The 26,206-nt window shown below is 41.5% G+C and overlaps 2 protein-coding genes across 5 annotated transcripts in view; one reads left to right on the forward strand and one right to left on the reverse strand.

The window, feature by feature from the left end:
• The window catches only part of CTNNB1 (catenin beta 1), a 35,381-nt gene extending 26,925 nt beyond the window's left edge, over positions 1-8,456 (forward strand). For 2 of the 3 annotated variants that reach the window (XM_019537421.1, XM_019537409.1), the window contains exons 13-15: positions 54-114; positions 869-1,090; positions 1,353-2,181. In XM_019537421.1, the coding sequence (XP_019392966.1) occupies positions 54-114; positions 869-1,077 (270 nt within the window). In that variant the 3' untranslated portion in view covers positions 1,078-1,090; positions 1,353-2,181. Of the gene's footprint in view, positions 1-53; positions 115-868; positions 1,091-1,352; positions 2,182-8,445 lie in introns of those variants that run through there. The other variant, XM_019537413.1, reaches the window with a different exon arrangement.
• The window catches only part of ULK4 (unc-51 like kinase 4), a 442,797-nt gene continuing 422,640 nt past the window's right edge, over positions 6,050-26,206 (reverse strand). For both annotated transcript variants that reach the window (XM_019537396.1, XM_019537387.1), the window contains exons 35-36: positions 11,301-11,389; positions 6,050-7,178 (exon numbers count right to left, since the gene is read on the reverse strand). In XM_019537396.1, the coding sequence (XP_019392941.1) occupies positions 7,073-7,178; positions 11,301-11,389 (195 nt within the window). In that variant the 3' untranslated portion in view covers positions 6,050-7,072. The remainder of the gene's footprint in view (positions 7,179-11,300; positions 11,390-26,206) is intronic.

Genomic DNA, 26,206 nt, shown 5'->3' on the forward strand with positions numbered 1-26,206 from the left:
TTTTTTTTTTCCCCCTCCCCCTGGTTACCCTGCCTATGCACCCCCTCCTCTAGACTGCAGACCTTGGAATTGATATCGGTGCCCAGGGAGAACCTCTTGGATACCGCCCAGATGGTATGTCTCTTCCATTTGCTGTTGACTTCTACGTTTTTAGAAGTTAAGCCTGACAACATTCAATTCATAGCCTTTAAAGGAGAACTACGAAAAGTGAAAGGCTCCATTGGAGACTTAATTGACCTGAAAACATTCCCAGTTGTTGGGCCTAATAAGCTTTGCAGCACCTTGGGTCCTATTTTGGTGGGATTTAAGAGAACATGCAAGCAAAGCAGGGGGGTGTGGGGGACAGTCTGACCCTTTTGTGTTGGGCAGTCTAAATGCATCTTGACCTCAGCCCATCTAAAAAGTATTTCTAAATGGCAGTTTTCCTTTAAAAACGAACCCTAGTGCTTGAGTGTACATTACCCTGGGTCATTCCAGACTTGGAGAACTAGGCACAAGCTGCCTTTTGACTAACATGTATTGGAAGCAGACTGCAGTTACTGGTCTTGTTCTGTCACAGCATTGGTGTGCAGGGTTTTAGTACTGTTCTGCAGACTAAATGGCTTGGCTGGAGTCTGCTTATGCTTCCAATGGCAGTGCACTCTACAGAGCCACAGGAAAGCTGCCTCATTCAGATGGGTGGAGTAGCTGTAACACTACGTGGTAGATCAGTTTGTAGCCATTTAATTTTTTTTTAAGTTTGGCCAAATTTGGGGAGGAGGAAACCCTACAAATCTCTCGCACTGATAGATGCATCAAAGCTGCAAACTAACATCTGTTAATATTATGCCTCCTTTTTCTCCCCCCCTCCCACCCCCCCAACTCTTAGATCCTAGCTACCGTTCTTTCCACTCTGGCGGATACGGTCAGGATGCCTTGGGTATGGACCCTATGATGGAACATGAAATGGGTGGCCACCACCCTGGTGCTGACTACCCAGTTGATGGGCTGCCAGATCTGGGACATGCCCAGGACCTTATGGATGGGCTGCCTCCAGGTGACAGTAACCAGTTGGCCTGGTTTGATACTGACCTGTAAATCATCCTTTTAGGTAAGAAGCTCAAAACTTAAAGCAGTCTACCTACCAAACTAAGAACTTGGTTGGCAGGGAAGGAATGGCTTTATGTAGATCTGTCAAAGTATCAAATGGAATATCTGAAACTCCTACTCTTCTGTGACTCCTGATGTGAAGTGTAGACATAATAATTAACAATGCCCTGTTTGTGCTCCAGCTTCATACGGTCTTAACATGTTCAAGTAACCCTCCCTACTCTTAAACACTGACACCTCTTTTTTTTCTTCTTCCTACACAGCTGTATCATCTGAATGAACTTGCATTGTGATTGGCCTGTAGAGTTGCTGAGAGGGCTCGAGGGGTGGGCTAGTATCTCAGAAAGTGCCTGACACACTAACCAAGCTGAGTTTCCTATGGGAACAATTGAAGTAAACTTTTTGTTCTGGTCCTTTTTGGTCGAGGAGTAATAATACAAAATGGATTTTGGGAGCGACTCAAGAAACAGAATGCACAAGAATGAATTGCAAGATGGAATTTATCAAACCCTAGCCTTGCTTGTTAAAAACTTTTATTTTATTTTATTTTTTTTTAAATATCTGTAATGGTACTGACCTTGCTTGCTTTTGAGTAGCCTTTCTTTTTGCAGTAATTGTTGTTTAGGGGGCTTTTTGTTTCATTTTTTTTTTCTTTTTTCTTTTTTTAAAGTCTCTCGTAGTGTTAAGTTATAGTGAATACGCTACAGCAGTTTCTAATTTTTAAGGATCAAGTAACGGTGTAGAACACTAATTCATAATCGCTCTAATTGTATTCTGAATAAAAGTGTAACATTGTGTAGCCTTTTTGTATTTAAAAAAAAAAAAAAAAATTAGACACATAGAAATGGTCCAATTAGTTTCCTTTTTAATATGCTTAAAATAAGCAGGTGGATCTATTTCATGTTTTTGATCAAAAACTTTACTGGGATATGTCTGGGTAGGGGCCAGTAAGAACTGTTTATTTGGAACCTTGTATTGGACAGTTTACCAGTTGCCTTTTATCCCAAAGTTATTGTAGCCTGCTGTGATACAGATGCTTCATGAAAAATGCAGTTATAAAAATGGTTCAGAATTAAAGTAAACTTTTAATTCGCTGTTATAGTGGTAGTCTGATTATTTATTTATTTTTGTTGTTGTTGCAAACCCACCTTCACTACATGTACAAAAAGCATAGTTGCAGAGAAAAGTCCTTTCTAGTCTATTTCTGCTGTTTAGGGAACATCCATACTTCTGACCAACCACTTTTAATTGTCAAAGGGGGGAAAAAAAACCCCAAAAACATTCCTAATGGTAGGCTCCTCTTCCCTTCTATGAAAAAGCAATCTATCTAGTACCAGCATGCTGCAGTCCTGAACACAAGTCAGTCTTCCCTCTTGCAGATATTGGCAGTGTTTTTAGTACGGAGTTCCCTTTGGCTGTTGTACTAGAGCAAAGTGTAAAAAGTTTGAAATTTGCTCATACCTTGTTGGCCAAATCCCTGAACCAGTTCTATTCCAAGTGTGGCAATCAACTATACACCTTCAGGCAGCATGCGTCACTCCTGCTTGGTCTGCAGTATAAAGCATTTGTTTTAACAGGTGCAAGCACCCAGTCCCAAAGACTCTGCCTCAGCACTATCTCTTACAGTCCATGTTGGTGATCTTCTGATTTGACAAGAGAGGTTTTAGGCTCCAATTCAAATACACTGAAGAATTTACAGGTACAGTTCAGTAAGATGTTACAAAATTCATTTCAAGAGCTTCCATTTGCCTTGTCTTGTATGTATACAGAACTCTATACCAAGTCTTGTACCCCTTGTATTGTGTGAGCTGATTCTGTAAATGGCATATGCAGACCACCTTTCTACAAGAGATCACTTCTTTGTAAGCCATCTACTGCTATGAAGCAGATGCTACATCCCTCATGGGGATGGGAGTGTACCTTAGATGAAAGACAGAACACCTACAACAAGCTTCCCCACTGAAATTAGTTACAGACTAAACAAAACTCGCTGAGCTGTAAGGGGGAGGGGAGCACATATGAGAATTGCACCTCCTCTTGTGATCTGCATCTACTTGCCTACCTAATTAATTCACTGCAGCTCTGTGATGAAAGGCCAGTTGTAAGATGGTGACTGCTCCATGTTTCCTCCTGCCTCTTGCATTTTTCCATAACATGGCTAAAATTAGTTAATACATTTGTGCAATATCTAATCCCAAACTTAGCCTACGTTTACCCTGCTGCCTTGTTTATAAAGAGTAACCACAATTGTCACCCCAAGCAGGGGATCAAATACTGGCTTCCTGATTGTAAGTAGCATACTCAAAAGCAGGCAAAGAAAGTGTTGGTACCTGAAGTACAAACTGACTAGCAATAACACCTCTAGCTTGAGTTGGCTTCACAGCAAAGCAGCTAGAATTAGCTGCTTCACAGATGTTTGACTTGGACCATAATATGTTTTACATTCTTCTACAAGCAAAGATATGACATGACCAATGGATGAGCATCCTGGCTGTAGCAAATGCAATTCTGGCAGCTATTTGACAGTCTGTAAGGATTTGGGCTGTAACTTCTGGATACCTCAAATTCAATCTCAAGTGTCAGCAGAAATGCTTGCTGTCACTTCAACATGCCCCATGTGGTAGAAAGGAAGGGACATGGTAGGCCAACCTGATCAACTGTACACCTGCATGCTGTAGCTTTTCATCTCCATGGCAAGTGGGGAAGTGGCTGATGACACAATGCATGGTTTTCTTCTAATAAGTGTGACTAGTAAAATGAAATATGAAGTCTTGATCAACTTAACTTCCAAGTTTTAAGTAGGAAAAAAAGTTTTTTAAAGGATTTTATTAAGGCATATTACAGCCTTTCAAAAACTAAGACCATAATTTCATTTGCTTCCCAAAATAGTGACATTCCCTTTTATTTTATTTTGGTGTTAACTACTGAACTATGCTAAAACAACATGCCTCTAGGCTAAGCAACTAAAGAAAAAAACACACTAATTGCTAATGCTGAATTGGGACATGCCCTCTTCATCCAAAACTTAGAAGTATGGAAATGAATTACGGTATCAGACATTTGCATTCTTAGTTAAGACACTTAACTCCAGCAGTCCCTAGGGCTCACCTACCTAATGCCGATACCACAGCATTTCACTCAAGCTTGCATTTTAGCATGCAATCTAGCAGTGACCTTATATCTACATAGAAGATGGGTCTATCTTGAGTCACAGATTCCATTACTTTGACCGGTGGAGGCTGTGGGTTATGAAGCTTAGGTACCCATTGCTTTTCATATTTAATGAAGATGAATTATTTTATCAGTAGACTTACAGGCACTATGGAAATGCAAACAACTTAATGAGATGTACAGCTGGTATCTTAAACAAAGAACTAGTTAACTTTTAGTTGACATAAAATGGAGACTTCTCCTTTCTCAGGGCATCAGACTGTGTGTAAAGTACTGCATCATTTTGGGATAATGCCAGAACAGTGTAGGAACAACTTCGATGGCTTAACAGCTTACCTCCTCCAGACCATCTTTCCTCCTTTACTGCTACTGTAAAATAGCACTAGATGGTTTGAAACTAACCCTTTATCTAGGACCTTTCAAAAAACTTGCAATACTAAAAGGTGTTGAAAATTCATGCAAATACTTTACCACAAGGTTACTACTTTCAGGTAAAAAAAATGACTTCTACCCAAGACACCAAGTAGACTGAATATAAATGGGAATCTGGCAAAGGAATGTACACTGGCCTAAGTGCCTACCTATAACATTTCATTGAGTAGCTCCTGGGTTTCAAACTGTGCAGTTAATGAAACTAGCAAGTCCTGAAATTCTTTGAGCAAAGGGATACCTGTTGTTTAGAACAAGTGGTCCTGGTTACAAAGTACTTTCACTATCCTGTCCTGGAATGGAGAGGGCCTCCTGTGTGTTAATAGCTCAAAGTGAAGTGACTACTGCCCAAGGGCTTAGGAAGTATTTGGTCACTTACACGAAATTTCCTTTACTGGAAACCAATGCTGAAATGTGGCTAGTGCTTCATTCAGCCTGCTAACTCGACTCTGTCAAGAGAGTGAGCAAGCCTGCCTGTCACTGAACTAGCAAATAAATCCATGTCATGCATCTTAACCATGCTTGTCTGTGATTAAAAAGTGTTATTGTAGGGAGGGCAATACTTGTTCTGGAAGCACTCATCTGTCAGTGACTGATGAGATGTTCAAAGCCCAAAGATTGATGAGCTATGGGACTTTAGCAGCCTGCTGTCTAGTGGTACTCTCAGTCTCGAGTTAGGCAACAAGTTCCCAGGTACTAAGGTGCAAGTGTGCACTAGGCTCCAAAAGCTTGATGGCACCAGGCTGCTGTGGCAGAAGCTGTGCTCATCTACTGGCAGAAACTCCACACCTAGGGATTTCCCATGCTTACAGGGCAGGGCAACAGTGAAGCATGGGTGTGAAGAGCACAGTGGCACCTAAATGTTAGCATTACCTTGGGACTTAAGGTAACAGCTAGGCACCTAACTTCCTTTGCAGATGTAGTCCACTATCAGGATGGGAGCTGGTAAACAGTTACTAGAAAGCTTAAAAGGTTTGACTAAATCCTGTAGCTGTCCTGCAGTTGAGACTTTCATTTCGCAGTTTGACTGGGCATTTCACCTTACTGTGAAATCAGTGCCAACCAGATACCACTGCTGCACGGCAGGAGCATCAAACTAGTATCAAAAGCAGGTAGTTTGAAGGCAGAGCAGGGTGGCACCTTACAGCACGTTCACACGTGCTCTGACAGTCTGATTAGGCGGCGTTGAAGCAGACTTGATTCATCCCATCCAGCATGCTGCAGCGTCTCATGTATTCAGCGTCCTGTGTTTCAAAATGGTGGGGGGGGGCACTTTAACTAAAGCTTGTTGAGCGAGGATGCTGAATACATGCGACGCTGCGGGCATTTTAATCAGAGCAGCTCCTGACAGCTGCTCTAATTAAAACACTCCCTCCCCACCCCGGAGCATGTGTATAGGTGCCCTTAGCAACTAGCTGGTTGAGAGCCATAAGCTTGTATTGGCAACAGCCTGCTTTGTCAGAGGCTATGATAAAGCAGCATCTAATAAAGTAGGCTGTTGCCTACAAAAAGTGCCACCCTGCCCTGGTTTCTGCCAGACTGAGTGAAACATGACTGCAGCTTTATGTAGGGGAGCATAGTTGAGGGAGAAAGGTCAAACAATAGCTACAACAGGCCGTTTGCTCTGCCCCAGTTTGACAGCTTCCTTGTCAAAGTCTCTTTATTGTCCCCACGGATTAAGTGTTCTTGTAACAGAATGGGCAAGGTTTGAAGTGTGTTAAACTTGTTCTAAGAATTCACTGTAACAGGGAAGTGTGAAGGCATTTATTGTACTTCAACTAGAACGCTTTCTCTAGTTTTGCAAATTGCCTTTTAACTACATGACAGAAGATCTCAGTTCTACTGCCTGTGTCCCAGACTTTCTGTAAGACGCTAGGAAATCGCTCACTCTCTGAGCTTGTTTTCTCATCTGCAGCGTGGCCAGGACTGCATCATTAACATTTGCAAAGTGCTTCAGGAATCATTACACGTGAATAAGTCACGTCCTACTCAGCAAAAATGTACTTTCTCCAGTTTCTCTCAATGAGAAAACATTCTATTTCTGATCAAACATTGTGTATGGAAATGGATCACGGTTTGGATGGAACGAATAGATCTCCCCTACTGTATGTATCTGCATTTTTCTAATTCATGGTTTTCAAAAATACAACTGCCAAGCACTTTTGGTTAAACTAAAAAGGTACTGAATTAAGTTCAACAGAGCAACAGACAAACTATCGCTCTTTCTCCGCTTCTCCCTTATTTTTAAGTCAAGAAGAAAGCAAACATAAATATACATGTGCCCCCACAGTTTTGCTGATGGAATTAGGACTACTCTACCCATCTGCAGCCATCCTAAATCAAGTGCAAGGAATTGACCAGCACAAATGTCTTTTGGTTTCAGTCAGGGCTGCGGAGTGATGTTTGATCTGGTAGCCTTGATCTTTTCGTGTCCAACTGTTCTGAGAATTTCAAAAGCCAGGGAAGCAACAGCAATATCTGCATGGGAGCTAGGGAAGAAAACAAAAACAGTAACACTTCTTAGAAATCTTTCAGATAAAACATTGGATCTAAATTCTGCAGTTGCTCCACACTGGAGACTCATCTGAGGAAGGCGGCCACTTTGGATAATGCCTTTATACACCATTTTTCTGCTACTCAGTAGCAAGATTATACAGGCATACCTCGGAGATATTGCGGGTTCGGTTCCAGACCACCGCAATAAAGTGAATATAGCAATAAAGCGAGTCACACGAATTTTTTGGTTTCCCAGTGCATATAAAAGTTATGTTTACGCTATACTGTAGTCTATTAAGAGTGCAATAGCATTATGTCTAAAAAACCAATGTACATATCTTAATTAAAAAAATACTTTATTGCTAAAAAATGCTAACCGTCATCTGAGCCTTCAGCGAGTCATAATCTTTTTGCTGGTGGAGGGTCTTGCCTCGATGTTGATGGCTACTGACTGATCAAGGTGGTGGTTGCTGAAGGTTGGGGTGGTTGTAGCAATTTCTTAAAATAAGACAACAATGAAGTTTGCCGCATCGACTGATTCTTCCTTTCATGAAAGATTTCTCTGTAGCATGCGATGCTGTTTGATAGCATTTTACCCACAGTAGAACATCTTTCAAAAGATCACAGATCACCATAACAAATATAATAATAATGAAAAGGTTTGAAATATTGTGAGAATTACCAAAATGCGACACAGAGACACGAAGTGAGCAAATGCTGTTGGAAAAATGGCGCCGATAGACTTGCTCGACACAGGGTTGCCACAAACTTTCAATTTGTAAAAAAACCCAATATCTGCGAAGCGCAATAAAGCGAAGCGCAATAAAACGAGGTATGCCTGTACTGTTTTTTCAATGTACAACAAGTCATGTGTGAGCCCTTGAGTTCATGTTTACCATAACTTCTTCCCTGATGAGTCCCACTCTGTGAAAGGGAAAATGTAATAATTATATTTTCTTCAGTTTATTTGGGAAAAAAAAAAAGTCTCATATCTTTTGTCTCTTTTACACACATCTTCAAATGTGTGTCCAAATCCAGAGGCTGCTCTCCTGATGTCTATTTTCTTTCATAGTTTCATAGTTTCTAGGGTCGGAAGGGACCTGAGCAGATCATCGAGTCCGACCCCCTGCCATGGCAGGAAAGAGTACTGGGGTCAAACTTTCCTTCCATAGGCAGGACTAACTGCCTGCCCCTGCTACAAGTAGTTATGTTTTTCAGACCAATTCATTGCCTTTATCAGTAAGAACAATGCTCCTCTAGCTCTATTGTCTATGCTAACCATCTTCCAGCATCCCCACACTTATTTTGCCTGTTTTTCATGCTGGGTAACATTTACTTTTCCCAGAATTGGGAAATGTCAGGGCTGGCCCAGCGAAGCTGTTACTATGGGCTACCCTGCCCTTTAGTTATTCTAGCTCTATAAAAGTGTGTTAGCACACTGATTCATTAATGCCTTGGCTTCCATGTGGGATATTTATCAATTGAATGCTCTGTTTTTGGTGAACAATGTGCACAGTCACAAGGTCCCAAATGCTGGTCCAGGAGTTTCTTACTGAGCAGCAGTATAAACCAGAAACCTTAAATTATTTGAACATCTTTTCTGAAACTAATTCAGCTCATAGTCTTGGCAACTGTCTTCACTGAAAAAACAGCAAACCGGACAAATTGGGAAGTACAAAGCTAGTTCAGAACAGTTAACACGTGATGAATTCTATGTTGCTCCAAAATGGTTTGTCCTGACTGGTTGAGCAGGTAGCAGAGAAAAGGTTTAGCAATGCTGCTTCATGTAGTTTCTTCAAGGCAACAGGAAAGCACCTACAGCTCAGCTTTCAATCTATTTAAACCTGCCAGGCTTCTCCTGAGTGTATTTAACAACTACTTCCTTTCTCTTTGTAGGGGCTAGACACTGGCAGTGCCCTGCCCTCCGCTATACCTGTGGCAAGTCAGGGTGTTCCAGATATCGGAGCTTTTGTTTCATAGTGCTCTGAAGTTTTGAAGAATAGGTTAGACCAGCAGCCAGCAACCTTTTAGCAACAGCCAGCTGAATTCACACAGATCAGTCCTAGGGCAGGACACCACCTGAAACCCAGCCATAGCTACCACTTCTTCAGCCACCGATTGTTGCTGCTGTCCCAGCTACATGAGCTGCACAGAATCTCTTTGCAGGAGAGATCCAGCACACAGGCTGTAGGTTACCACTCACCCAGGGTGGTTTAGGGATGATCCTGCCTTGAGCAGACAGCTGGACTAGATGACTTCCTGAGGTCTCCTCTCACCCTTCATTTTCTTTTGCACAGGCTGACAGCCCACAGCCACGCCACCCCAGTTGTAGCCACTTACAACACCCAGGATGGCATTAGCCTTCAGGTCTTGCACAGGAAAATGGGACAGATCTCAGAGGGAAGTTAAAGGGCCTCCTGTCTACGAGGCCCTTTCATATTCCTATGGCTGCTGCAGGGCTGAATCGCAACAAAGCAGCTGAAGAGGTGCTACACACGTAGGGCCCTGCTACATGTTCAAACTAGAGCTGGATAGAAACCAGTTATTGTTACGCATTTTCAAGCACTAACTTGAGAACTCGTTGGCTCTTTGTAGCTGGAGAGTCATGTGCTAATTACTCTGTGTGCGGCCAATCTAAATTTATTGTGCAATTAACCAGTTAATTGCCTAATAGATGTAACGTAGTGTGGGCCTTAATCTACCAATTCGATCATCACTGGGATCAGTCAGGCAGGGCAGAAGTTGATGAAGGAAGCTTCTTGGGCCCTAGCCCAGTTATCATTTTCCTGGAATAAGGATCTGAGTAGGACCCTTACATAGCAGCATGTGGGTACTTTTAGACAGTAAACAATTACAAAATGAAGATTGCAAATGACAATGCAGGGATGTTAATAGTACCTTAGATTATTAATTAAAATCAGCACTACAACAAAAACTGGAACTGAATCGTAGAAAAAGAGGAAACCAAAATCTGTGTAAATTTTCTCCCTATCTGATAGTGCTAGGTTAAGGTGAGCTGCAAGGGGGTTGATTACTATGGTCTAGTAATGTAGTTTGATATATAGGAAATTGTAACAACAGCTGCATGGAAAAGAGGGGTAACGGCTTTTCCAAGCTCCATTAGCTCTCTGCACCCATTCCCCTTGCCACACCATCTCTAACTCTATGCCCATCTGCACCCCATAACTGTCTGATTTTTACCTTCTCTTCCATAATTGCACTGTTTATTACACCCTCTCAAAACCCTCCCCTACAAAAAATACAATGAATTCTGCAATAGTGCATAAGGACCATTTTCAGAACTTGCGCTTAAACCAGGCCATGCATTTAACTCGCACAAAACCTACAGTTGCATGTGCAAAAGTACACTAGACAGATTAACCAAAGCATTAAAAAATAACTGGCTCGTGACCTCTATGACTTGCCTACAAAGTATATCTCATTCTGCACAGAAACATGGCGTATCAGCCCATGACGCAATATCTTAAGAATGGCAGAGACCAGTCACTATCTGCTGAGTGTGCAAGGGGAATTAAGCAGGGGGAGTGTCATAACCCGGGCTGGAATTCACCCAGGCCACTGGGATTAACAGCTCTGTTCTCACACTTGATGCCCACGCATTTCAGAAGTGGTCAGGACCTCAGTTTTGTAACCTTACCTGAAAAGACATGAGGCTTTCTGAGAAGTAGGATATTTCTCATCTTTCTCTGATGCACATGCAAAAAGTTTCTGCTTTTACAGACCCCAGTATTGTGAGGCAGGGCACAAAAGTTGTGTTTTGCTGCCAGCACACTGTACCAGGGAACAATAGAGCAGTATCTGGTTATGAAGAGGTGAGCCATTAAAAAATAAAAAAAACCCAAACGCCCAACAGATTGTATCACATAGCTATGGCCTGCTGCATCTGGGGATCAAAGCACACCGCAACAGCAGCAACAGAAAAGCTAGAAAGCTTTGAATAAAAGGAGTGTTGAGGACAGCAATGTCTGAGAGGCGAGGGGTGGTAACACGAGAGGCTTGTAGTGCACGAGGTGATTATATGAGAAGGCCATTTCAGACTAAAGGGGAGGAGATCTCTCGGCCCTGGAAATTCCTGAAAGCCCGAGGGAACTCACCTGGCAGTTTGGGCCAGCCCCCCGAGAGCGTGGATAAGAATGCCTCCATCATTCTTCAAGCTCTCACAGTGCTTCTCGTTTGAAGTTATCTGGAATGAAAAGAAAGGAAGGTTTGCAAAGGCTTAGGAAGAAATTCTTCTGTGTCATTTTTAGTGAGGCGGGGGAGAGGCAAACAAGTTGTAGCAAATTGTTAGTGTTAACTGGAATGTGACGTTAAAGAGGCAACAACAAGAGAAAATTGCTGAACAAGACCGGATTTTAGGCGCAGACTGTCTAGAGCAGCTTGCCTTCATGAACATGATTTATTTTTGTTCGGTATCCCTGCATGTGAGATCATTCACAGATTACAGCCCACCAACCCTGAGCAATTGCTTTTCATATTTATTATTGCTGCAACTAATATTATATCCATTTATTTTGAACTTCAGGGGAGTTTTTGGTACAAAATCATTTTGATCTTGTCTGCCCGCGTTCAGGTTGGCTATCTATATTATAACATGCTGGATTTGCTTATGGGCAAGAGGCAGCTGGTTAAAAATCATGGCAACTATTGGAAAGGTTCTCCTTCCATGTGGAATCACTACCACTTACTACACATTGGAAACTTTGCATGCTGTGCACAGTGACATAACTGCCTAAGGCCCCCTCCTACAAGTGCAGGTAAAGGTGTGATAGGATTTAACGCACAAACCACACAGCCACTCATCCTGCCACGCCACATGTCCATGACGTAAGGTGTGATTGTTGTATTGTGCATTAAATAGATCCCATTGCATTTTATTGCTGGTGTAGGGGGAGCCTGATCTCAGACTCCCCTTGCACATGAAGCAAGCTCCTGCAGCTGGAAGCCCCCTCAGTTGAGGAGCTCCCAGCCACAGGGTTGCCTTATGCACCCCTGGGGCTGGGGAACTGCAGCAGCCATGATCTCCTAGGCTCAAAGAGGGACAGATCGCAGCCACAATCTCCCAGGCTTGGAGAATCGCAGCTGCCTCAATCCTTAGGGCTTGGGAATGCATGAAACCCCTAGACCCTGCTACATATACAAACTGAAGCTGAATAGCAACCAGCTATAAAGTTAGTACACATTTCTGAGGTCTAACTTTATAGCTGGTTGGAGCTTTTTATTGTGTGATAGCTACTTGGCCTGTGCAACTGGTCTTAAGGTAACTGTGCAATACCTGTAATGTGTAGAGGGGGCCTTACTGTCTCTAAGGCAAGTAAAACAAGAAGGGTCTGCATCATTTCCTGTGTTGGACTAGCTGACCTTGCAGTACTCTACTAGTTTCATCACAGTAAGCTAGAATGACTGGTTTATTCTTTCTCCCATCTTAAGCGGTATAACTTTTGCTATTCAAGGTAACTGCAAGAAGCTGCCCATTTCCTAACATGTCAATCATGCTGGCGGGAAGGTCAAGGTTACTGTGACATGGAATGATATAATTTGTATGGCAGGCATTGAATATCTGGTAAATTGCTTAAGGAGCTCTACTATCAGTTTCCTTCTAACGCCCAGGAAAGTGTCAGAGAGATCTAGATATAGACTGCCACCTGCAAAAGTGACCAAAATCTTGGCCAGAAAGGAGAAGGAAAGGAAAGAAGTACAAACATTTAACGTTGGGTGCCTGATTAGTTAAATGACTCAGAAGTTAATGCTTGAAATCACAGATTTTAATCCTAAAATTGGCAGGGAACTACAGGCTATAAGATCTCATAGCTGGTCCTATTTAACATTGATCAGGCATACTGATTTGCCTTCAAAGTCATCTCTTTAAAGCTGCAGCAAAGCTATATTTACTGCTGCCATCATGCCTTAATTTGTGTCAACAGTGATCCTACTCCACCACAACAGTGTCACTGCATCTGTAATCAAAACATCCAAAGACGAAGAACAGGGTCCTTCTTGTACTAAATAACAAGTTTTCTTACATATTGAGTAGAAAAAAGAAAAATAACTCCCCTAAGTAAATCCATTGCCTAAGCACAAGTCAGTGATCAAGTTCTGTTTTAAGACCATTCAGCCTTTCTCCCTTTTTTGAAGCTTATGCAAGATCCCTTCATTTTATAGTTCAATCATCCATCCTTCCTTTGTTTTCCTTTAGCCAGAAAATAGCTTTGTGTTATGTGTTCTGAATTGCAGAACAGATGACAAAGGGAACAAAAACAACATAATCTTATTTAGCTTTGTTCAATCTTGCTTTAAATACCCATGCAGTAATGCCTCTATTTCTTCCCTAGGAAGCTTACACCTATCACAGCTTCCTTTCCATATCGTGATAAAAACAGTATCAAGGCAGACAACATCTCAATTTAGGCTAAACCAAAATTTGTAACACAAATTTTCAGAGGTTTCCAAGAGCTTGTGAAATACACATGCTCAGTTTTTGTGCAAAACCACTTGTGAACACAAATGGTAGAATTTGCACATGCACAATCCAGTTTGCCAAATCTGCAAACAGTTTCACACATCTAATCTTGATCTATGGTGTACAGAATACTGTGTTAATCTGCCATACAGGAAATTAGTCCAGGTTACATGATACAATTGGCTTGGAGGAGAACATGTAATAACAGAAGTTGCAGGTCAATTTTGCAGAACCATGCGGGTTAACTTGAATAGCATCTGCTTGTTTTTTTGCCAGTACTATGAACTACTTATTGCCATGAGTATTAAATATTTGCCTTCCCCAAAAAACAATTTTTTATATTAACCAACCTGCTTGACAAAGCTTACTGTGCCACGAGTTGTCAAAGGCCTGCTGACACAAGATACTAGACCCTTTCAAATGTAAATGTTATGAAAAATACTGGTTATCCTCAGGAATCGCTTTGCAGCTAAAAGAATGAGGGCAAAATCTAATATCCATATAATACCGACGAGCTGACCCATTTAATTTTTAAATAACATCTATCAGTGGTGGTAGTCATAGCAATATTAGCACTGTAACAGTAATAACGAAATTATAATAGTGAATTAGTTGCCCCGTTTGGTTTTTAGATGGCTATAAATGATAATATAGCATGCATAAGGAAGATAAAGAACAGAACACTATCAAAACATGACCATTTTAAACATACTTTTAAACGTTTTAATATTTTTCTTTTACCCTACATCAACCATGTGACTTGCCTTCACCAGTTATGTTTTTAAGGGTTCCTTTATGTTTCTAACAAATTGTTTAGAGATCTATTGTCACAATGATGTTTTGTTATGGTGGATTACAGCACATGTTCAATGACTTGCAATCAGTGGCTGTTCCCTTAATTAAAAAATTAAATTAAATCTCAATTTAGTTGTATATTCATTGCAATTTAATAAGAATTTCAAAAAGATTTTTCTTTATTAAGCTAATAACCACACAGCAGATTTCCTTTGTTTAACTCTGTTAGGCAAAGATGAGTAATAAAGAACATCATAATTGATATGTAAATCTAATTATTTCCTAATAGATAGAATATGTGGTCAGGTAAGTGCATTCAACATTCAGGAACACATATCAAATGAAAAAGTAACTTCAGCTTTATTATAGTATGAATACTTATTCATACTATAAGGTGTGACCTTACTGGAGTTGGACTTTTGATTTAACTAACACTTGTTTTTGTCTGATTTTCCTATTGTCTTTTTCTGAGACTCAAATCTGGGCTTGGCCCTATGCAAGAAGAGAAGATAAGGAGCTATTTTCCTTTTTTAAAGTTTCTGGCTTCACAACACTGAGCTGTCTTCAATTTGTCACAACTTGTACATTTTTGATTTATGACTGACTTTGAAATCAATTAAACCGAGGGGTGAAATTTTCTCTCTCCATTTAGAAAGGAATGTGTTTTTTGCTTGCCCTGTTGAGGGTTTAAGTGAACTGGAAGTTTCTGTCTGGGTGGGAAAATTATATCCAAATGGGGAAATATAAAATGCTTTACTGGATAAGCAAATGGGGCCAACTGATCCTGAAAATTTGTATTTTGTGATTTTCTTTTTCAAAGCAAGGCCCTCAGGATCATTTTAAACTGCATCACTCAGCATTCCCTTCACAAGTATGACAAATGTCCATATACATGGATTGGTGTCTACTCATTTTCACTATCAAACACATGATTTTCACAAGTCATTAGTACAGATGCATACAAAAGAGTAAGTGCATCATTTTCCATCCATTTCTGTGCATGTACCCTGAACTTTTCTTTTTTCAGTGTGGCCTGACACTTGAGTTCCATAAAGGGATGGATTTTTTCTATGTAAAAAAAATCTGGTACAACAAAAACCATGTCATCTTTGCAGAATTCGTTGGCTCATGGTGTCTACTCTCACATTAACCTTCATGTGTTAACCTGCCTGAGAACAGCAAAAACATCAAAAAACACTTCAGCTGCATTGCCTTAGCAGCAGCTAATAGAGTGCCACCACTGCATTACTATGTCTAGCATTAGGAACATTTGCGTGTCAACTCAAGTTTCGTGATGGCCCAGTTAGCTTGCGATCAAGGCTCTACTTAACTAGAGGCAGAGATTTTTGTGGATGGGTGCTGAGCTTAAGCAATACCCAATTTATACTTTGAGCTAACGCTGGAGCAAAGACAAATCCAAAGCTTTCTTTTTTTCCTCTGTACAATAGTTGTAATATGTTTGTGGCCCTATACAATATTTATCATTACAAAGTTTCAGTAAAAGTTTTTCAGTCCTGCACTCACCACAGGCTTTACTTTAATTAAAGTGATATAAAATGTCATTCGTAATATTTACCATGTCACTCAGTGCATATGGAGCAGAGTCAGAACCACTTGATCCTGTCCCTATTTATGTATACAGATAAAATAGTCCTTTCAAAATAAATCTCTGTATACATGCATATATTTCAGGCAGGGATTTTCAAAGGTTTCTAAATGTTATCAGCTTCATCCTGCCTGGTAACGTTAGGCCTGTATAGTTTGCCTTCAGATGTGAGCTTAAGATCTTAAGTTTATATAATTATTAACTGTATTACAGTATTACCTAAAAGCCCCAATCAATTGGTGTGTTAGCACCATGCAAATGTACAGTACAAATGCACAATACCAGCTCCACAACAGCTTATGAACTTAGCTTAAGTAAGTTCATTTACAAAGATGGATTGAAAAAACATGCAGGGAAGAGATGGCACATGGAGGTTATGATAACAGTGATTTGAATATGGACATATGAACAACTCACTGTGGTGAAAAAGAGGCAGGGTTTTACCATGTGCCTGCTGATCCAAAGTAACGGCTCCTATATGCCGCCTTATTCTATTTTGATGAGGATGAAACTATTGTGGCTTAGCTTCCACATACCATAAGATAAGAGTGTGCACATGGGCAGTTACCACAGAGGAGCTGATATGCAATAAAGCTCTGTCCCCTTTCACTGTACAGTTAAGTTTTTTCTATGTGAATAGCCTATGTGTAGTCAATACTTGGAAATGCAGAGCTAGGCATTCAGCCCTTTGTACTGCATCTGTAGAGTATAAAAGGACCATAAAACTTCCAGAACTGGGCAACTTTGGATTATGCCCAGTGAATCTGTAGATGCCTTGGAGTCAGCATAACCTGTTAGACCTGCCCTGCCTGGCCTCCCCACACTGTTACACTGTGTTCAGCAATAGCTAACAAGGACAAAACTCCTTGGCAGCTGTTACTGCAGGCACAAACTAAAGCATTCCTCCTCTTTTTAAGTCCTACCAGCGTCAAAGTCCACAACAGCCTCTCACAGCTCTACGAATTAAGGGCAACAGAGATGATGTCTAATATTAACACATATCTCTACCGATAGTCTATTTATCAACAGATATTGCTTTAATAGATATTTCATTATTTTCTCTATCTCTATCATTCTTACTATAGCCTTCAAAAAAAATAAAAAATCGGCAGCCTCAGTTTACCTAAAACAGTGAGAAAACACAACTTTGCAGTGATACCTGTAAAATGACAGTAGAGACACTGAGAACTGATAGAGGTCTACAGAGGGGACATTCACAGATATGCTCAATTAGTGTTTATTTAAAAAATAATCATCACTATTCTTACGATCTTGTACAACTGTACAAAGGAACGGGACACAGTGGAAGCACTCTTACAAATAGGGCTCACACATGTACGCCTTGGTGACACAAAATATGAGAGATCATTCTGAAATGGTACAATTATATCTGATGCATTGCAATTGTATTTTCCTGCTACTCTTTTTACAGCAAAAACTTCAGCTGGCAAGTGAGACGTGTGGGAAGAGCAAAGCAGGTTTAACAAGTTTCCTCTACGCTGCTAACTACCAGCTCAACTGAACAGGTCTGGGCAAGGCTGATGGACCTTAAAAACAAGTAAGGAAAGTTACAAAAGTCTGAGTGTTCCAGGTGTTCTCTGGCACACGTCTTTGTAGAGGTGTATTTCACACATGCAGATTACAAGGACTTCATGGCCTTCAGATCTTGTAAGTACTTGTAAAGACAAGCAGGTATCTGCAATGATAAACCTACATCAGACGACTTGGATTCAAGAGCTCATGTGTCTTTTTTGTTCTTTATGGGAGACATACTTGCCCAATGAAGTCAAGGGCATACTCCTTTTGACCTCAGTGGGACCAAGATTTCATTCTACTTTTCCTTGTTTGCATTTACATGCATATGCTTGTGGACATCTTTCTTATGAGCTGAATGCAATTTTCAGCGCTAATTTGCAAAGGTAGCAGCCTCCTAATGTTCCAGTGGTCAAAGAAGCCTCAGGTTTTGTGGTGGTAAGTGCTACACCTCACCTGTGGTTGCTATCAGACCTCAGATATCTTTCTGCACCCTCCAGATTGAAGGTATCCTCTCCTCGGCATGTATAAACACACACTCAGGAGAACTCCATGGCTACTGTGTATCTTGTAAAGTTCCAGGATTTTTACCTGTAAGGGTCTTTTGCTGAAGTATAAAAGACCATTTACAAAGCTTCAGAGTAATTACTGAGCAAAAGAAAAATATCAGGAGTGCTCTCTCCTGATAATTCTCACTACTCTCTTTTGGAAAGTACAAACGTCTTTATTATCCAGAAAATATCCATTATTATGGCAGTTTCTGTCCACTATAACTAGTGAGTTAAAAGTGTCTGATTGAATATAGTTGGTTAGGGAAATCTTTTTATGTCCAATCTAACCAACTGTCCATAGCAACTGCATCCTGTACAAGTGAACTGCAGTTAATTAACTGGCAAAGAGAGTCTGACATTTCCTGCTTTTGAGAAGAAATGTATGGTATAACAGACAATCTTGAAGGGGTTACAGGTGATTCTCAAACAGTGTTTCAGACTTCTGCTCTGTGCATGTGTGCAGTTGTATGTGAGTACACACACACCCCACCCCATATCCAAGAGCAATATCACAGTGAAAGGCAAATCCTTGGCACCCCACTTCTCCGTGATCATATATACAAACTAAATTTCAACAATCACCTCCTGGCTGATGATTAACAAATGTACCTCTCTCTCAGAATTGTTTCTTTTGGTCTGAAAAGTAACCTTTGCCTGCCTGCCTTTCTTTCTTACCCATATCGGGCGGCTGAGAAGGGCCCCATCTGCCTGGCCAACTTCTTACTGGGTCAGGCCAAGTTGGCCATCCTCAAAAGCCACCGAAACCGGCTTGCCGGGACCAGCTCAGATGATGCCCTGCGGCTTTTCCACCTCCTGGTGCAGGCGTGCCTCTTGCTGGAGTTTGAGCGTGCTGTGCTCCAGCGGGCAGTGCCCGCCTTTGAGACATGCTGGGCCCTTGAGGGAGCACTGTGCCATGTGGAGGACGGCTGTCTCAAATACACGCTCTGATGTCATGACCGGTCTGGGCGACCGGGCTGGCTCAGAGTCGGACTACGATTTCGTAGCCCTCACCAGGCTGCTTTTTTGCTTTCTTTTTGTGTGGGAAGTTGAAGGTTTTTGTTGTGTGTATGACTGGATGGAGCAGGGTATGAATTGTTCATCTATAGTTATGACCGTGTGGCCGGCACTCCGACCACATAACTAGCAAGTAAGGCACGACGTGGCATGTAGCGAGGATGTCTGTCACGGTGTGATGTGTTGAATGCAATGATATGGTATTCTTGGTTTGATAGTAATTTGTTTGTTTTTTTGCTTTGTAAGCACCCACCTTTTTTGTATCCCTGAACCCCTGAATAAAGTAGTTAAAAAGTCAAAAGTCTTTCTTTCTTTGAGATTGGTGCACGGCATCCTGGCCACTGGCACCTTTGTGTGCCACCTGGACCTGGTGGCCTTGGCGGCCTGCCCCTTCTGCCCAGGGATGCTGGAAGAGGACATTTTCCATGCCTTCCTTGTCTGCCCCCGACTGCAGCCGCTCTTTGCCGCCCTCGGGGCGCTGCTTTGGGCACTGGGCCGGGACTTCTCGGAGGAAACCTACATCTACTCTGTCCCATACCGGGCAGCTGAGCGGGCCGCAGTCAGCCTGACCAACTTCCTGGTGGGCCAGGCCAAGATGGCCGCCCTGAAGAGCCGGTGAAACTGGCTCGCTGGGGCCGGGATGCACAACGCCCTGCAGCTTTTCCGCCCGCTCATGCGGTCCTGCCTCTCTCCTGAATTCAAGTATGGGGTCCTCCAGTGGACGGTGTCCACCTCTGAGGAACGCTGGGCCGTTGACGGGGCACTGTGCTGAGTCGAGGCGGGACGCCTGCTCCTTGCCCTGTGACACCACCAGCTCCGCAAGGTGCAGAGGTGCACCCAGCGAGCTGAGACCTTGGACTTTGTCCAGGCGGGCCGACCCCTGATGTCCTGAGGCCCCCCTGGGTGTGCCCCCTGGCAAGAACTGTATATATGTATATATGTAAATACTTCTTTTCTTCTTTGTGGGTTTTGTTGTTTGTTTGTTTTGTTTTTTGTTTTTGTTTTTGTCTAAAGTGTGCGGGCAGGCCTTGCAGGCCATGAGCCCAGGCCTTGTCCTCGAGGCCCAGATCCTCAGACCGAACTGTACATAATTTCTATTGCCCATCATTTGTCACCCTTCCCGGAATAAACATCTCTTAAAAGTCAAAGTCTTTCTTTCTTTCTTTCTTTCATCTCCAGTAGCTGTCCAGATTTCACCTTAAGCTAAACATGGCCTATAAACAACATTTAGTGTCTTTTCACACAATTTTTCTGTACCCTCCAAGAGCAAGGCAGTGGTTAATAACATGAACAATAGTCTCCAATTCTTTAAAACTAAACCATTGCAGGGGAAACATATATAAAATAAATAAAACAGACTATGCACATGTAGCTTTTCCCTATGTCTCATCTTCCCCTGGATATGGAACAACCCACTTCTTTTCACTTCTCTACAGAAACTATAAAACATGTCAGCCAGCACTTCATGTCCTGAGAAGCATTAACCTCCCCTTCCCCTCCCCCACCCAAAAAACCCCAAACCCAAATCTCTTTAATGTTCTTTTGATCTCCAAGAGCCACAATTTTGAAGGTATTTAGATGCCTAAAGATGCTGGCAGGCACCTACTGAGTTTTTCAAGAGTGCCTATGCTCCTAACTTTTTGTGATTTTAATGGATATTATTGTGTTTTTGAAAAATGCCTATGTACCTACCTACTACTTTTGGCACTTACATCTCTTTAAAATCAGGCATTCATTTCTGGGAACAAGCTACATCCTCCTTGGAGACAGGGTCCTTGAAACTAACAGCTTTCCTCCTTTTCAACTGTTTCACCTAGACCTATTGTGTTACTCTTCCTAAATCCCTGGAAACTATTACGACAAGTTATGCAGGAAATTCTATTAACCCAACACAGCTATAGAGTAATTTTCTTTCACTGACCATGACACAACAGCCATACTATTATTACATTGTGAGAATTCATACACTTCCATGGTCTATCATAATGCCACCACTGTATTTCTCGCTCATACCTATAGCCAGGGTGTTATCTAGAACACAGCCTTCTCTTTAGATGTAACCCATATCTGTATCATTTTATCTTTTCCTGAATTAACCCTGTAAAATGTGCCTGTCCTCTCCTGCCCCCCACTAAATTGTTCATTCAGGACCTCACAATCTCATGTCTCACCTACTGCAATCAGCTCATCATTGGTCTCACTGCTTTGTCTCCTGTATAGCCATTCACACAGCTGCTGCAAAGAGAACAGCTTCATCTCACAGATCTGACCATGTTAACTTGCATCAAACACAAATTCTTCCCTTTTAGGACTGTTCGTGGCTTATCCCTGCTCTACGTAATATCTTTGATACAACATTAATATTGCACCTTGCATCTACTATGGCAGTGATGTCCATCTTCATGGCCCATGTCAATATGTTTTCAAATAAGATGTACTTTCTTCCATGTTGCCCCTAACACTAAGAAGGAAACATCACAAAGCTACATCAATTTCATGTTTTAAATCCCTTCTCAAAACTCCTTTGCTGTAATACCTATAAACACTGACAGCGGTTAGGCAGCTGAAGTGCCTGTCTCGTATACTTAAGACTTAGTTCTTTAGTCTGGAGACAGACTTTTTCTTGTGCGCCTGCACAATGCCTAGCCCAGGAGAACCCTGCTCTGTGACTAGCATCCAGCAGTGCTACCACAGTACAAATTAATACGTAAAGAAATAACAGCATTCACCAGAACTACACAACTGCTACAATTATTGCTTATTTCCAGTGGGGGAAAATATGGTTGCAACTGCATTTTACTCAGTAGTAACGGTTGGAAAAATGCTGACTTTTTAAATAGTGATCAGTGGACAGCAAAAACATGAAAGTGACCAAGTGATCAGAATTGAAACCCCCTCCTCTCCCCTCCCCCATTTGAATACCTAAGGACATCAGCCTCAAGGACGACATTCCTGTTGCACAGCAGAGACCCAGGTGTATCTCTATAACTGCAGGGCAGTTGCTGTTTGCCAAGGAATCTGATGTTTCCAATGAAAACCATCTCCAGCTTGGTATTTCCATTTCTCTCATTTTTAAATGTTTATTTAGCAGCCATGATAATGAAGGACACTGCTGGGTTTAGCAGGACACAGTGCAAGTAGATGCTGTCCAAGCTTTCCTGAAATGGATCTGCCAGTGCATTTTAAGCCTGCCCTGATGCACAGAATCCTTAGCCTTTCTTGAGCAGAGTACTAATTTGGTGCAGCACGTGTGGTAATTTTGTGCTACTGATTAAAGTTCACTACAGATAAAGAAAAATCAGAAAGCTTATTTTCATGTGGGTTTGAATCCAGGACTCCAGAAATACAACTGTATGCAGTATTTTGACTTACTATATTAGGTTTGCCATCCAGCAGAGGACAAAGACAATGGGATGTGTTAAGAATTAAAGAGGATTATGAAAAATACATATTCAAAGTATAAAAAGAGCAATAACATCTTGTTAAAAAATTACTGTGGGCTCTGATTTTGAGGCGAAATATAACAGCATTATACATGTTTCTCTTACTAGGTTCTATAGGAAATAGATGTAAATTCCCCCATTTCCAAGGGCACATAAAACTTGGAAATGGAGCCCTTGAGGTTTTCACTGAGTATCAAATATGGATAAGAGTCCTTCAAGGATTTTGTTAAAAGGACAGAACTTCGGTCTAAAGACTCTTTTTTATTTAACATCTTTATATTTGGGCTCCATGTAAAAGCAGCTAAATATGTAAATGACTGAAGAGGGATATAAAGTCTCTAAAATACCAATTTCTGTGGAAAATTATGTTTTATGTAATAGGCCAATTTCCATAAAATTGTAAAAACTGTCATAAAAACAAATGGAGTCCTGAAATCTACTCTTGCTTATTGTCATGTGGCAGATGGCTCTTACTGCCTGGCAAAGAATAAATAGGTAGTCAGTTGGTCTTGACTGACCTTTGAGAGAACCATTTTGGTTAATTCACATTTCCTCTAATGAGCCTGGTTGCATTTAGGTACCTTTACAGCAGCCAGTCAGTCATGCATGCACAATTACAGAGAAGAGGTCAAAAGGAAGTAATAGTGATGGGCACAACAAATGACACAGCAAGGCAAGCTCAACAGAACCGCACCATGTAAAATTACAGTGCACTGAAACACCGAATGAACATGGCAGTCCTTTTGTTCCCACAGCAGCACTGAATTAGGGCAAGAACTGCTGCACAACAAAAACAATTGTGATCATTGTAGAGATTTGCATTGACTTGAAATTATGAATCAAATGTAAACAAGATATCAGGTTCCAGAATCAGACAGACAGTCTCACTGTGCCACCAGGAGGGAAACATTTGTTCACATGGAAAGAAAGCATATTTCTCATCGCTAACAACGCTGTTTTGTGGACCAGCTCCCATATTTACTCACAATCACACCAGGCTCCCATTATTCAAAAGCCAGAACAGTGCCAGTTCCTCAAGGGGTGCTGGAAAGTGAATGTATTCTGAACAAATGGGGAAAGAAAGGCAACCTCTACTGGAACATCAACTTACAATACTCCAGCAGTAGAAATAAAGCCTGGTCTTTACTTTCTTTTCTCCTTTCTGAAACCAGGATAAAGTGCCTTTGATTTGATTTTTCCAGGAACCTAAATTAACATCACCCATTAGACTTCATTGAATCCTTTACTGTCAATAGACTTTGGTAAACAAACAACAACAAAAATGGCAGCCAGATAGGCAGAAATGCATACATTTTTAGCAATCGACTACCTATTTAAATAAACAAACGCTGCCTAATCAGAATACTTGACGTAACATGGACAAAAAAAAGAATAGGGCAATGGGCTGGGTTTCAAACGCATTGCTAAAGCTTCATCTTAATCATTCATGCCCCCACCATTAACACCCACACCCAATATTAGTACTTTGCACAATATTTGGTGAATATATTTTGTGAAGAGGTCTCACCACATGTGAGTTCTCACACCATCTCTCACTCAAAAGGCAGGGCAGGGATGCATCTGATGAAGAAGGCTGTTGCCTCCAAATGCTTATGTACTACATTTCCAAATGAGTTAGTCTCTAAGGTGCCACCCTGCCTTACCTTCTACCTGAATTCAGACTAATGCAGCTAACTCTCTCCTTCACTCAAGGTCACTTTGACATTTCCATATCATCATTACAGCATTCCACGTGGCACATCTCATTTCTGTGCCTTGCTGTTGTAGTGACATCCAGCAAATATCAATGTTATGATTCCACTACCATTCTCCCTCCACTCCCTGCCAATCCACAAACATGCACTTGCTCAATTTTATCACAGTTCCAATTGGTGATTGACAAGAACAGACTCATGAGTGGCTTTTCTATGCTTTTATCAGTTAGCTGAGTTCCAGGTCCTGGCAGTTCTCAGTGTGACACAGAGACCCCTGCAGCCATCCCCAACATAATGCCATTTTACCATACTTTATAATCATATTCAAGACACAAATGACTGTAAACACTGCAGCTTCTTTGCTGCAACTGCAAAAACAAAAGGACTCCAAGACAAGGTTAAATGATTTACAAGAACTCACAATAAAAAGAAATAATATAAATCATCCTCTTTTCTTTACATAACCAGTAATGAGCACAATATAGTCATCTTCTTTCTTTCTTATCACCTGCCACTTCTAACATATACAAGCAGGGCTCTTATTGTCATGGGGAGAAAGAAAGGTCAGGGCTTCCAACCCTGCATTCCTCTGTCAACCAGCAGAAGAAAAAGATATAAGGACCACAGAAACCAAAGTGATAGTGCTTCCCAGTGACAAGAATGGCAATGGGCTGTGTACTGTTAATAACATAAGGCTTGGAAGAGTGAAGCTTCACTTTGTTTAAAGAGAAAGCCTGATATTTCATATGGGTGGCATGCAGAGAAGGGCACCTTACTACAGCTCCAAATAACCTGAGGCAGCTGGAGCGTATGTGTTATTGCATAATTAATGGGGCCAGAAAGACAAATTCCTCATAATGCCACAAGCCCATTGACTGCTACAGAGGGACAAGGCTAGAAAGAATATCTTTATGGTGTCAGGAAACAACCGTAGACTACACAGTGGACACATCTAGTGCAACACAATAAACTCTGGTGCAGTTTGTGCTGGAGTTTATTGCTCCCAGGCACAACATTTACACATGTGCCTGGGACTGGACAGGTGGAGCCCTAACTGGCAGGGTCCCAGGGGGCAGCCTGCTAGTCTGGAGCTGCTTCCCCTGGTTCAATGTGTTGTATAGGGTTTGGCTGGGGCACAAGTGTGCTACAGTGCAAGGCTAGTTGGCAGGAAGCCCTGTACTGTAGCACCCTCGTGCCTCAGGCAGCCCCATCACTGTCTACACATGCGTTGCAGCGAAGTAAATAACTCTGCCATAGGATAGTACTCATGTCAGGCAATACTAACCTATGGCAGAGTTAATTAGTTTACTCTGGCCTAATAGCTCCATACGTGTAGACAGTGAAGCTTTACTGCAGAGTAAATTAGGCAACTTGGCAGTAAAGAGTCTTGTGTAGATACCCCCAGTTGCTATTTAAACTGTTCTTCCTATCCATGTAGTGTAGCATAAGGTAACTGTCTTATTATGCACAGCTCGGCAAAATTGAGCTAAATTATGATACATGGTTTTGAGGCAAATTATTTTCATAATTTGATTGCTGTCATCATCTTAAGCAAAAAATGCTATAATCAGAGACAAATGTAGCTGGCACATGTACTTTCAGAGCATCCCAACTTTCACAAAGCTTACTATAATTATTTTTGATTAGATGTCATCCAGTTCTAATCTAAGTAAATATCTACAATTTTTTTCTCAGTGAAAAGGGATTGAGTTACAGAGAAGGGAAGCTCAAAAGACAAGGCTTTTAAGGCAGAAATTGTCCCACAATAAGAGGAAATACTGTCTTTAGATAATCATGTTATCTGCAGAAGTTCCTAGGACAACGCAGAAAAACCTCTACATACAAGGTTAATGTTTAAGTTGGATAGGAAAATCTTCTCAGGAAGA

Source organism: Crocodylus porosus, unplaced genomic scaffold, assembly GCF_001723895.1.
Source record: "Crocodylus porosus isolate Cpor-Errol unplaced genomic scaffold, CroPor_comp1, whole genome shotgun sequence".
Lineage (NCBI taxonomy): Eukaryota > Metazoa > Chordata > Crocodylia > Crocodylidae > Crocodylus > Crocodylus porosus.